This window comes from Mobula birostris, chromosome 2 (genome assembly GCF_030028105.1).
Source record: "Mobula birostris isolate sMobBir1 chromosome 2, sMobBir1.hap1, whole genome shotgun sequence".
Taxonomy (NCBI): domain Eukaryota; kingdom Metazoa; phylum Chordata; class Chondrichthyes; order Myliobatiformes; family Myliobatidae; genus Mobula; species Mobula birostris.
The window spans coordinates 156,547,404-156,560,204 of NC_092371.1; the positions used below are offsets into that span (position 1 = coordinate 156,547,404).

A 12,801-nucleotide genomic window follows, 5' to 3' on the forward strand; every position below is an offset into this window, starting at 1 on the left:
CAAATCTGCTGGTTGGTAAGCTCATTAGTCCCTTTAAATCTGTGTGTGGACGAGTGACAGATCTGGGAGAGTTGATAAGAGTGTGAAGAGGGTAAAAAGGGTTAGGGAAAAGAATGGATGCTTGAAGGTTGGCACAAACCAGATGGGCTGAAGGGCCCTTATCCATGCTGCATCTCTCTAATAAACAAAATCCAGACAGTTCTAACAGAATTCAAGAGAAGTAATTAGCTGGTAAAATAACTGAGATGAGAAACTTCCTATTCTACTAAACTAATTTACTTGAAGAGAAAATCTGCAGATACTGGAAATCCAAGCAACACATGCAAAATGCTGGAGGAACTCAGCAGGCCAGGCAGCATCTATGGAAAAAGAGTACAGGTGACGTTCCGGGCTGAGACCCTTCAGCAGGACCCTTTGTCTTGAAACGTCGCCTATACTCTTTTTCCATAGATGCTGCCTGGCCTGCTGAGTTCCTCCAGCATTTTGTGTGTGAAACTAATTTATTTGTCTATGGCCTACATTAGAGCCTCAATGTGGCAGTGAAGGTCAATGATGGACCACAGAACAAAGTTGATTTAACACAATGACAATCTGCTCAATTTCCAAAGTCAAATTAGTTTGACTTCCATTCTATGAAAGACAAATCTAAACTCCTCCTACAGCATTTTTGATAGCAATATTTATGCATTTTCAGCAGACCTTCCAACTGACAAATAGGATGGCTAAAGGCCTTCTCGTTTATTTCAAGATGGCAGTTTAAACCAATCCCCCCGCAACAACTTCCATGTGGTTGAACTTACTCTAAGGTTGAAATAACACAGAAAACGCTGGAAATACTCAGCAGCCCAGGCGGCACCTGTGGAGGGAAAAACAGAGTTCATGTTTCAGGCTTACAATCCTTCATCTGATTATCAGCCCAAAACATCAACTCTTTTGCTCAACACAAAGATGCCGCCTGGCCTCTTTTGAATCTGGCCTCCTGTCCCATGATCCTCTCATACCCCTTTTGCCAATCACCTGTCCAGCTCTTGGCTCCACCCCTCCCCCCTCCTGTCTTCTCCTATCATTTTGGATCTCCCCCTCCCCCTTTCAAATCTCTTACTAGCTCTTCTTTTAGTTAGTCCTGACGAAGGGTCTCGGCCCAAAACGTCGACTGTACCTCTTTCTGGAGATGCTGCCTGGCTTGCTGCGTTTACCAGCAAATTTGATGTGTGTTGCTCTTTTGAATCAACCCACTTCCCCTGAAAACTTTGCAAGTTTCAGATACAGCAACCTCCTCTTGGCATACGTGGAATGTTCTTTGTTTTAATCCTGCTCTTCTTTCTCATTTCTTTTTCCTGGCACATTGACAAATATATCAATGCTGCTTCCTGCTCTCACCTTGAACTAGAAACATCAACTTTGCTAACTATTTTTACTCCCCCTGTATTTTGACATCAGGACAGTATGGGAGTAGCTTAGCAACTAGTAAGTTCACAGACCCCTGCAACTACCTTGGCTACCACCCACCCTGTTTCCTGCCATTCCATTCTTACAGTTAAGCTGACTGCATCACTGCAATCCCTGAAATGCTATCTTCTGCATCTGTGCTGCTGCTTTCTGCTGAGAATTCTCTTGCAGGGCCCTTAGCTATGTCTGACCTATTTCCCGCATTTCTGCTCTTCCTTGTAGAAGCATGGCAGGGTTCAACTTTCCCTCGCCCACCATTTCAGTCACCAGCTCCCACACCTTGAGCATGACGTCTCCTCAAGCACATCTTCCTCTTTCTGCATTCAGAAGGATCATCCCTTGCCTAACAATAGTGAACATCTTAATCACTGGCAAGAGCCCCTCCCTTCCCCAAGCACCTTCCGAACAACTATTTCTGTTATTTAATCTCTCTTGCCTCCTTCTTTCATTGTCCTCCATTTCTATCGCCCTCTTCTCTGCAACATAAAACTGGTTCATCTCTGTGATTTTCCAGACCTGATAAAAAGTTATTAACCGAAAACTTTAACTGTTTGCCTCTTCACAGAAAATGTTCTGTTGATTACTCTCATCATTTTGCTTTTGTGAGGTTTCTAACATCTGCGGAATTTTGTCTTTGGCTTTTATTCATAATCTTCATAATGAAGGGAGCCACTCAGCTCACAGACTCTATGCTGGCACTCACAACAATCCTACTCCTCCCCATTATTACCCTTCACATTTTCTCCCACATGACTCCCGTTGATTATTCAACCACTCACTTACACATCAGGGGTATCTGACAGTGGCCAATCAATCTAACAATCAACATTTCTTTGGGACGTTGGAAGAAACCAGCGCACCTGGACAATATCCACATGATCACACAGAAAACTCTGAAGTCCACATATTTATGCACGTGATACAGTTATATGAATACAGGCTCCTTGGTCCACTCGTTCATGCCAAACATTTATCTTCCATTTTCACTAATCCTATTTTAATCTCACTACAGTCTTGTTAATTCCTCACAGATTTTAATGATTAAGGCAAAACAGGACAATTGACTTGTGGTTATTTATAATACATTTCCTCCTCTCCCTCTGCAATTGGATCCTTGACTTCATGACCAAAAGACCACAATCAGGAAGGATAGGCTGAAACCCTTACCAATTTGTATTGATGCACCATAGAAAACATTCTACCTGGATGCATAACAGCTTGGTATGGCAACGGCTCTACACGTGACAGCAAAAAACTGCAGAGTTGTGGACACAGCTCAGCACATCATAGAAACCAGCCTCCCCTCCATGGATGCCATCCATATTTCTAAGGCCCTCAGTAAAGCAGCCAAAATAATCAAAAAACCCACGTACCCCATACATTTGTTCTTTTGGGCTCTCCCATCAGGCAGAATATACAAAAACACGTAACACTAGGCTAAAGGACAGCATCTATCCTGTTGAATCGTGAATGGACTTCTTGTATGATAAGGTGGACACTTGATCGTATAATCTACCTCATGATCTTGCACTTTATCGTTTACCTGCAGTGTGCTAGCTTTTACACTTTATTCTGCACTATTATTACTGTAACTCATTCTAGTTCAATGCACTGTGTAATTATTTGATCAGTATGAACAGTACGTAAGATAAGCTTTTCAATGTAAATGGGTATATGTGGACCAATACCTAGTCATTAATTAGATGCACACTCTCACCCAAAACCAAAGGCTTGATTGCTGTAAAATTTTCCAAAGGTATTCCAAAATTTTGAAGTCAGTCAAACAGAACCTATACTACATCCTCAAATCTAAGTTTGCCTGGTGATACCTACAGCAGAGAGTGTTGCAAGCGAGAGGACACAGAACATGAGCTGGAACAGTTCTAATCAGCAGACTCGAGTGTGGCCTAATGGCTGGCCATTTAAAATATAACCTGGGCTGTCAAAGTAAATCAGGGCCAGTGATTTATGATCTACCTGAGTCTTTGGAAAATAGATATCAGATAGCAGAGATTATCTCTGTAAGTTTACTTCCATTCTTCACCATTTGGCATGGTTTCACTTAACAGCAAGATTCGTATCAGCACAAAACCAACAACATTTTGTGGCATGTTTAAAACGTTGTGACAACACCAAGCAATATCACTGCAAAGACCAAGTTCACAAGGTGACCCACAAACCTTTGGGACAGTCCTTTACAAGGGGAACATTCATCAGTACCTTTTACTCAAATCACAACAGCAGCAGACATTGAGCCCTGGCAGAACAGGACCCAGCAGACAAAGCGGAACAGCTGATGGGGCAGATACAGAACAAGTAATCCTGCCTAGCATCCTCCCCCCCCCCCCAAACTCAACACAGCTTTGAGAGCTGATACCCATGGCTTCTGGATTGGCGAATCAGGCGCAAGGTGTTACTGGATCATATTTCATTTCAAGTAACGGTTAAGAATCACCGTGAAAAGAGGGGGTTGGTCAAAGGCAAAGGTAACCTTATAAGCGCACAGTACCCCAACACACAGACATCTCTAAGCACAAGCTCTTCAAGTAATGTGTCGGAATTTCACGATTACTTTTCAAAGGCATTTTTAAATAGCATAATTTTGGGGATGGGACGGTCAAATTATACATGAATAATAAAATCACTTATTCTTTAAAAAACACTAATAATCAAGACAGTTAAAAAACACCCGGCTCATTGGATTCACATCATTTTCTTATTCACACTATAGGTTCACTCTCTCCCCCCGCCCACCCTCCAGATGATTATTTTTGCCCGATGTAACACAGTAATCAATTATTTACTTAACCCCACATGACAAGAGGGTTGATAAGCAGCGGGGCCCGTCCTTACAGCTGCTTTAGTAAACGATAGGAAAGGAGAGAAGGGGAGGGAGTGGGGGCGAAAAATTATATCTGGCAGCTCTTTTAAAAAGAAATATAGAATTTATTAATTCTTATTCTGTTTGATTACTTACTATTTCTCGGGGTTGGTGAGCTAAAATGGCGAATGTCGAGAGGCGATCACACAGGCATTTGGTGTGGGATGCATCGGTAAGCACAGTTTTACATCCCAGAGTGGACCAGGCACCGGTAGACTCGTTCCTGCAAAAGGAATACATTAGATGTGATGGACAGTTGGTGACGGGTGTGAGCAGGGCGCGGGCGCTCACCTCGGCTCGCTGGAGCGCTCTTCGCATCCCCAGCAGAGACTTAAATAAAACGAAACATTATTGCAATTGTTTTTTTAAAAGACTGTACCCCGGTGCTGTTCGATTTGGAGTGGTGCTGATGGTGTGTTAACTGGTGGACGCTCATTAGGAGCTCGCCCGCTTCCCTAAGGGAGTTTTGCATGGTGGCGACGGACAACATCCGCTCGCCACCAGCTTGGGGGGGGGGGGGGGGAGGGAGGGTGGTCTTTACTGCATGACTACTTTCGGGGCGAGGAGGAGGAGGGAGAGGGAGGGATTTAGGATATTGTTTTGCTAAACACACGCCGACGAGGTGCCTCGCCGTTCATGGAGTGAGCGCGAAGGAGAGGGAGTTCCGCGCCTCCAGTCCCGCTCCCGGCGGTGGAGTGGGTGGGGGGTGGATGCTGAGTTCAAGTGGTCGACACGAGAGCTTGCTCCGAAACATTGGCCGGGTCAGAGGGTCGGCCACAATCCGCGCAAGCCTCCGTGACTCTCATCCCCTCACGCCTCCCCCGACCCCGCTCGCAGATGGTATAAACCACACACATAAAGCAGCCAGCGTATTGGAAAGAAATGATATTAATCAGGGTGACGGGAACAATCTGTTTATTTATAAAATGTTTTATATTCAAAATGCATTCGCTAGAAAGCAACTGAAAGCAGATTGGGTGGGGGAAACTTTAGATTACATTTGTGTTATATGTATAATCCTCACATTATACGGGATTGCAAAGTTACCCAATTAATAAATCTCCTCGGCTCTCTTTGCGGGAGTAGATACTATCAGTTCCCAAAGTGAAAGTGATCAGGGCAAAAGAATGCGAAAAAAGGTCCCTTATCTGCGTTCAATTTATAGTAACCAACAGAGTGCATTGCAGTCAGCAGTGTGATAAGGCTTGCAAATTATCCACATCACACCAATATGGATGAATCTGGTAAATTCTCCAATGTTATAGCAGGAAGATAATTCTAGAAATTTAACTGACAAAACGTACTCTAAGTGTTAGGTTTGATTTGGACGTACATCCTCTTGTTCGTCCAACTCAACCTTAACATCCACTTCCCTATAATAATTTTTCAGCTATTTTCACAACACATGCCAGCTTATAAAATTACTGTATTTAAAAACCTAAATGTTCTGATGACATGAAAAGTGCTAATTTTCTCAGGAACCATGGCTCACTGTGTCAACTAAACCTTTTGTTTCTTATAATGGGTCTTGTATCAAGTCAGCACTAGCACATTTATTGGTGCATAAGAACATCTGGTATTTGCAGTGATGACGGGCTGGTGGAGGTGGGTACTCTCACTTTCTGGATAACCACTTGAATTGGCAAGGCATTGAAGTCTATGGATCAGGTGCTTGTAAATAGGTTTGGAATAGATGGGTACCTGATGTTGGGCTGAAGGATTATTTCTGTGCTGTATGACTTTAAGACTATAATGTAACTAGGATTAGGAATAGTTCATTCAGAATCAGAATCAGGTTTAATATCCTTGGCATATGTCATGGTTTTTTGTTTCGTTTTGCGGCAGCAGGACATTGCGATATATAATAAAAAACCATAAATTACCATAAGAAATATATATTAAATTAGTGCAAAAAGAAACAAAAAATGGAAAAAAATAGTGAAGTAGTGTACGTGGGTTCATTGTCCATTCATAAATTTGATGGCAGAGGGGAAGATGCTGTCCCTAAATGTTGAATGTGTGTCTTCAAGCTCCTGTACCACTGCCTTGATGGTAGCAATGAGAAGAGCCTCTGAAGTAGGCTCTGTTGTCCAACACAATCACATCTCTGATTTCCTCAATGTCCAGAAATATACTGATTGCAGTTTTGAATGAACTCAATGAATGAGTCTCCAAAATGCCCTCACTCCCAGTGTAGAGAATTCCAAAGGTTCACCACCATTTAGGTGAAAATGTTTCTCCTCATCTCAGTCCTAAACAATGAAGCCCTTATGCTCAAACTGTGGCCCCTGGTCCTGGATTCCTCAGTCAAGGGAAACATCCTCCCTGCAACAAACTATTTGAGCCCTGTGAGAAAAGTCACTTCTTATTCTTCTAGAGAACGGAGTCCTAACCTATCTTCCTCTTATAATAGCCCCACTTTGCTAGTAACAAGTCCAGTGAAGCTTTGCTACACTCTCTCAAAGTCTGCTCTTAAAGTAAGGAAACTAGGGTTGTATGCAACGCTCCATATGTGCTCTCACCGAGAACCTACATATAGATGTAGGAAGACATCTGTACTCATCTCTTCTTATAATAGAAACCAGTATGCTATCGACCAAACTAATTGCTTGTTTACCTGTATGGTTGCTTCCAGTGACTTGTGTACAAACTTACTCCGGTCTCTTTGAACATCAGCGTTTCCAAATTTCTTATAATTAAAAAAGTTTTTTTTTCTTAAGTTTATTATCTCATAGATACAGTATATACAGTATTGCATCTGACAGGTTTTTCATCTATCTCCAGTGTGGGATCATAGCAAAACTCTTCTGATAATTCAAATACACCATGTCCGTTGGTTCTTCTTCATCTATTCTACTAGATACAACCTTAAAGAACCCTAATAGATTAGTCAATCATGACTTTCTTTTTATAAATTCTTGCTGTCTGTACTCAGACACATCATTGTTTTCTAAACATCTGATGACAAGCCTCTTCTCTAAAATGGTATCAATTGATGGAGGCAAAACATTTCATTTTAAGGTTTCTAATTTGTTTAAATCAGAGTTCTATTATTAACATACTTAGAGAATGAGCACAGAATTTATTCTGCAAGGAATACTTTGAATGAACACAATACAGTCATTTAGGGGTAGATAAATAAATAAAACTGAGCAGCGTAGAATGCTATGCTGTTAAAATTTGACGAATCCAGTGTGGAGAGATTCCCGTGGAGTATGAACACCAGTGCTGACTTGTTGAATTTACCTGAACTGTAAATTCTAAGTGAGGAGTTTGTGTCTATGAGGAAACATGTGGTTGGTCTTGCACTCTCCTGCTGGCTGTTATTGTAGGGTGTATTAATAGAAATATTGCAATCAGTTAAAGAATGCACAGGTTATTTTAGGGCCAAACATTTGAATAAACAACATGTGCTGCAATGTCCAAAGGCTTGGCAAGAGGATCACCAGGCGCTCTGAAATCCAAGTGTATAAGTGGAAGTCTCAGGGCGAGACAACAGGTTCCAGTTGATTGGTTCTGCCAATGGTGAACTGAGCTTCATTCAGTTAATCTCAATCCTACATTCCTGCAACTAAGGAACACACTTACTAGAGGAGAACTAACACTGGTATCAGTTCATTTAAGAAAAATCACTTAACAATCTGTAGCAAACCCCTTTGTTTATTTTTCTTCTGTTATGGGTTCAGAATGACTTTTGCTTGTTCCTTTTGTCATTAAAATATCTTGCCTGAGCATATTGAAGCAATTTTTTTTTTGGAGTTACTTCTTTGTGGGATGAAATTTATCCTGGATTGGGCAAATAAATGAAAGAATCTTAGTCTATTTAAGAATATGAACTATGTTTTTACATTCTAAGTTCCACTGAAAATACTTTGCAGTCAATACCACAGTTTATGGACTGACTTTCAAGGACTCTGCAACTTACGTTCTCAGAGTTATTTATTTATTTGTCTGCTTTTGTATTTGCACAGATTGTCCTCTTTTGCACATTGGTTGTTTGTCAGTCTTTGTGTGTAGCTTTTCATTAACTCTATTGTACTTCTTTGTTCATGAATACTTGCAAGAAAATGAATCTCAGGGTGCTATATACAGTGTCATATACTTACATTGAAAATAAAAATACTTTGAACATTGAAGTACTTCTGAATTTTCATCACTATTACGAAACAGACAAATGTGACATCCAATTTTCAGTCATTATGGGCCCACAAACAATATTGGGATAAGGATCTTTGTTGTAGCAGGTTGAGGTTAAGTGCTGGCCCTGACTTTTCTTAGAGTGCCATCCTTTTGAGGGAGCTGAAACTATAGCACTGTATCCAAAATTTGACACACTCAAACAATACATGGTTTACCCAGATCCTAAGTCTTTTTTGTGCAGCATAAAATCATCGTGCTTTTTTCCTATTCTTCATCCCATGTGTGTTTGACTTATAGTTTTCCTATTAATATCCATTTGATGTAGCATTCTGTCATCTAGACTCTGTTCTACTGAGAGAAATGTTTACTCCCTGTATGCCTCCAAGAGCATGAGTGAAAGATAAGGCAATTCACTTTTATCCATGGTGATTGTAATCAACAGCAGGTTTTGTTTCAAGAATATAATTAAAACATATGGACAGGCTGCACTTAATCAAATTAAACATTGGATCAGAACCAGTAAATTATTTTGGGAAAAACAGTCAAATTAATGCTTAAAAAGTGAGTAATTAGATTTATGCTAGGTGGTGAATATCTTTGATACAGATTTCTACAGCAAAACAAGCCCTCTCAAGCTGTAAAACACTCCATTGGGGACAATATAAACATAATGTTACTTTGGTTCTTCTGATCAATGAGGCAGAACCAAGCAAATGTTTAATGACAGTGACATCTCTAATTTACACACAGTGGCCACTTCATTAAGTATCTCCTGTACCTAATAAAGTAGCCACTGAGTGTACTGTATGTTCATGGTCTTCTGTTGCTGGACATCATTCACTTCAGGATTTGACATGTTGTGCATTCAAAGATGCTCTGTTGTAACACACGGTTATTTGAGTTACTGTCACCTTCCTGTCAGCTTGAACCAGTCTGGCCATTCTCCTCTGATGTGTCTCATTAACAAGGTGGTTTTGCCCACAGAGCTGCCATACACTGGGTTTTCTTTTGCAACATTCCTGTAAACTCTAGAGCTGTAGTGCATGGAAACCTCAGGAGATGACCAGTTTCTGAGATACTCAGTCTGACACCAACAGTCACTCCACGGTTAAAGATACTTATATCACATTTCTGCTTCATTCTGATCTGAACAACAACCGAACCTTGTGACCATGTCTGTATACTTTAATGCATTGAGTTGCTGCCACATGATTGGATGATTAGATATTTGCATTAAAGAGCAGGCATGCAGGTGTACCTAATAAAGTGGGCACTGAGTGTGCATAGCACTTCCAATGCATTAAAATATTCCAAGGTGCAAAATAGTTTTAATGCATTGAGAGTATGTTATGCAATTAAATGGTTATGTTTTAAAAACATATTAAAGGATTGTTTGGTCAAGAAACAAAAGATTTAAGAGAAATTTCCAGAGTTTAGGACTTAGGCAGCTGAGTGCATTGCCACTGGTAACACAATGATTAACAAGAGACCAAGATATAAGAATGCAGGGATCTCAGAAGCTGTGGGAATGCAGCAGGTTCCACCATTAGGAAGGATAATGTCACATTATCAATGAATTATCCAATTTTAGACACAGCTCACTGTGAAGAATTAATATGTAATATTACTGTATAATTACCACTATACTACATCGACTAATGATGGATCAATGAACCCTGATAGTCTACTTGCTTCAAATCCAGTATGAATATGAAATGGTTAGATAATAATGCAATTTATAAAGTTTATCTAAAAAGCTTTGAACAAGATGTTCAAACTTAGTAGAATATTTTCTGGCTAAAATTCATTGTTAAGCACATGTTCTATTCACAGTGATTATATAATTTCTTATTAAAATCATGATTTTCTTGACTGAATTCCAATTTGGACAGCATATTGACTAGAATGTTGTTGTTTCAAGAGTTATGAAGCTCAATACACACAGACAACTGACTGATCAGACAATTAACTCCCTAGATGGAAATGAATTTTTTTCTCTCTCTCTGAACTTAGACTGCAGGGTCAATGAGATTCTGCAGTGGTGAAGGAAACATCTCTCATCAGAACTGAAGAGGCTGGCTATGCAGATCTTGAGAAGTCTTTCATCATGTTATTGTTACCTTGTTGGAAGTAATGGCCCAGAAACCTTAAATGAGGAGGGAAGAAAATTGTAGTGCCTCTTAAATAGTGCACAGGGTTAATTTTGCAAATAGGTCTGGCAGTATTGTGGGCAAGAAATCTATCATTCTGGCACTTGTTTTGCCAATGACACTTCTAGATCTTCTGCAGTGGTACTTGATTAAGATATTCTGAATGGAACTTGAAAAGTACCACACAAATTCTTCTTGCACAACTGAACCTTAACTGCAAGTCTAAAATCAAGTAATACACTGCCAGGATCATCAAAAGGCGCTCTAAGAATTAATGTGAACATACATTTATTGATAATGTTATGAATCCTATACTAAAAATGCCAAACTTGGCCAATCTGCCAGGTCCCTAGCACAACCCATGGAGATGGCAGTCTTTGGATTCCAAACATAGAAGGATAGGGGTTTTTGACATTGAAAGGATAGTCATTGCAAAATTAATAGATAGCTTAATGTTTACATAAGATTATTGAACTTTATTCTTAAACTGGGAAAACTTTTAAAATATGGCAACCATTCTCCATATTCATTTACTGAATCATTTTAAACTATCCATTTGGATGACTGGATTTTCATACCTTGTGTCATTTTGGAGCATCAGGGAAAGAAGCAGTAAAAACAGTAAATGCTCTCCCTGCCACTGAGCACATCTACAAGGAGCAGCCTTTACAAGAAAGCAGCATCCAGCATCAAGGATCCCCACCTTCCCCACTCTCTTCTCACTACTGCCATGGGAAGGAAGTTGAGGTGCCTTAGGTCCCACATCATCAGGTTCAGGAACAGTTATTAACCTTCAACCATCAGGCTCCTGAACCAGCATGGATAACTTTACTCACCTCAACACTTAATGGATCCCACAACTTATGCATTCACTTTCAAGGACACTACAACTCATGTTCTCAGTATTAATTATTTTGTGCAGTTTGTCTTCTTTTGCACACTGGTTGTTTGCCAGTCTTTGTGTGTCAGTTTTTCATTGATTGTATTTCTTTGTTCTACTGTGAATGCCTGCAGGAAAATAAATCTCAAGGTAGTACGTGGTGACATATATTTCAACATCATCATCATTATGTGCTGTGTTGTATGACATAGCTGATCATGGTTCCATGACCATGATTGTCTTGGCAAACTTAAAGAAATGGTTTGCCATTGCAGTCTTCTGGGCAGTGTCTTTACAAAGTGGGTGACCTCAGCCATTATCAATACTCTTCAAAGATTATCTGCCTAGCAGCAGTGGTTGCATAACCAGGACTTGTTATATGCATCTGCTACTCATACGACCATCCACCACCTGCTCCCATGGCTTCATGTGACCCTGACCACAGGGTTACGCAGGTGCTACACCTTGCCCAAGGGTGACCTGCAGGATAGCGAAAGGAAGGAGCGCCTTACACCTCCTCTGGTAGAGACGTATCTCTACCCTGCCACATATATTTACTTTGATAAGAGATTAACTTTGAACTCTGAACTTTGAGGTGCAATTGTGATTGTGATGCTAGTCTATACGTATTTGTTAAATTATCCAGTGATCAACAATAAATATAGATGCATTTTGACACACAAAATAAAAAGGCAAAAGTGAAAGATACCCATGTTCATATGGATAAAGTTATTGATAATGTTATGAAACCTACACTAAAAATGCAAAACTTGACCAATCTTCCAAGTCTCTAGCACAACCAGATCATGCAATATTTACAGGAATTTTGTAAATGCTAAAAGACAGTAGAATATTTATTTTAGAAAGTGCTTTCCCTATATCGAAGTCTTCAACTTGAAAATAATGGCCATCGATTCCAATAATTCAATGACCCCTTTGATGTGGCCTCCAGATGAGCATTTTGCATCCATAAGCATAGGCAGCCTCTATACCTCCAGGGATATCCAGCCCTGTGCAATTTTCCTGCTAGTCACATTCTCCAAGAGGAACCAGTGAAAACCAATAGAAACTGTAACACTGAAAGATTTCTATAACCTCTTTCCATACCTCCTCCTCCACATCTCCTCCCTTAGCCAAACTAACTGAGATCAACTGAAATCCTAATTGTGTAGAACTAACACAGGGCAGACTGATAATCAAAATGGCACAGAATTCCACTGACTCAGTGCACAGCAGCAATAAGATTGGGGAATAGAAAACTGGTGACGGCAAATGGAGACACCAACTAACAGTTGAATATG

At 40.3% G+C, this 12,801-nt stretch overlaps 1 protein-coding gene across 9 annotated transcripts in view; it reads right to left on the minus strand.

Moving 5' to 3' along the window:
- The window catches only part of adgrb3 (adhesion G protein-coupled receptor B3), an 817,113-nt gene that overhangs the window by 199,117 nt on the left and 605,195 nt on the right, over nucleotides 1–12,801 (minus strand). For all 9 annotated transcript variants that reach the window (XM_072250523.1, XM_072250502.1, XM_072250515.1 and 6 more), the window contains one exon: nucleotides 4,427–4,553. In XM_072250523.1, coding sequence (XP_072106624.1) covers nucleotides 4,427–4,553 — 127 coding nt within the window. The remainder of the gene's footprint in view (nucleotides 1–4,426; nucleotides 4,554–12,801) is intronic.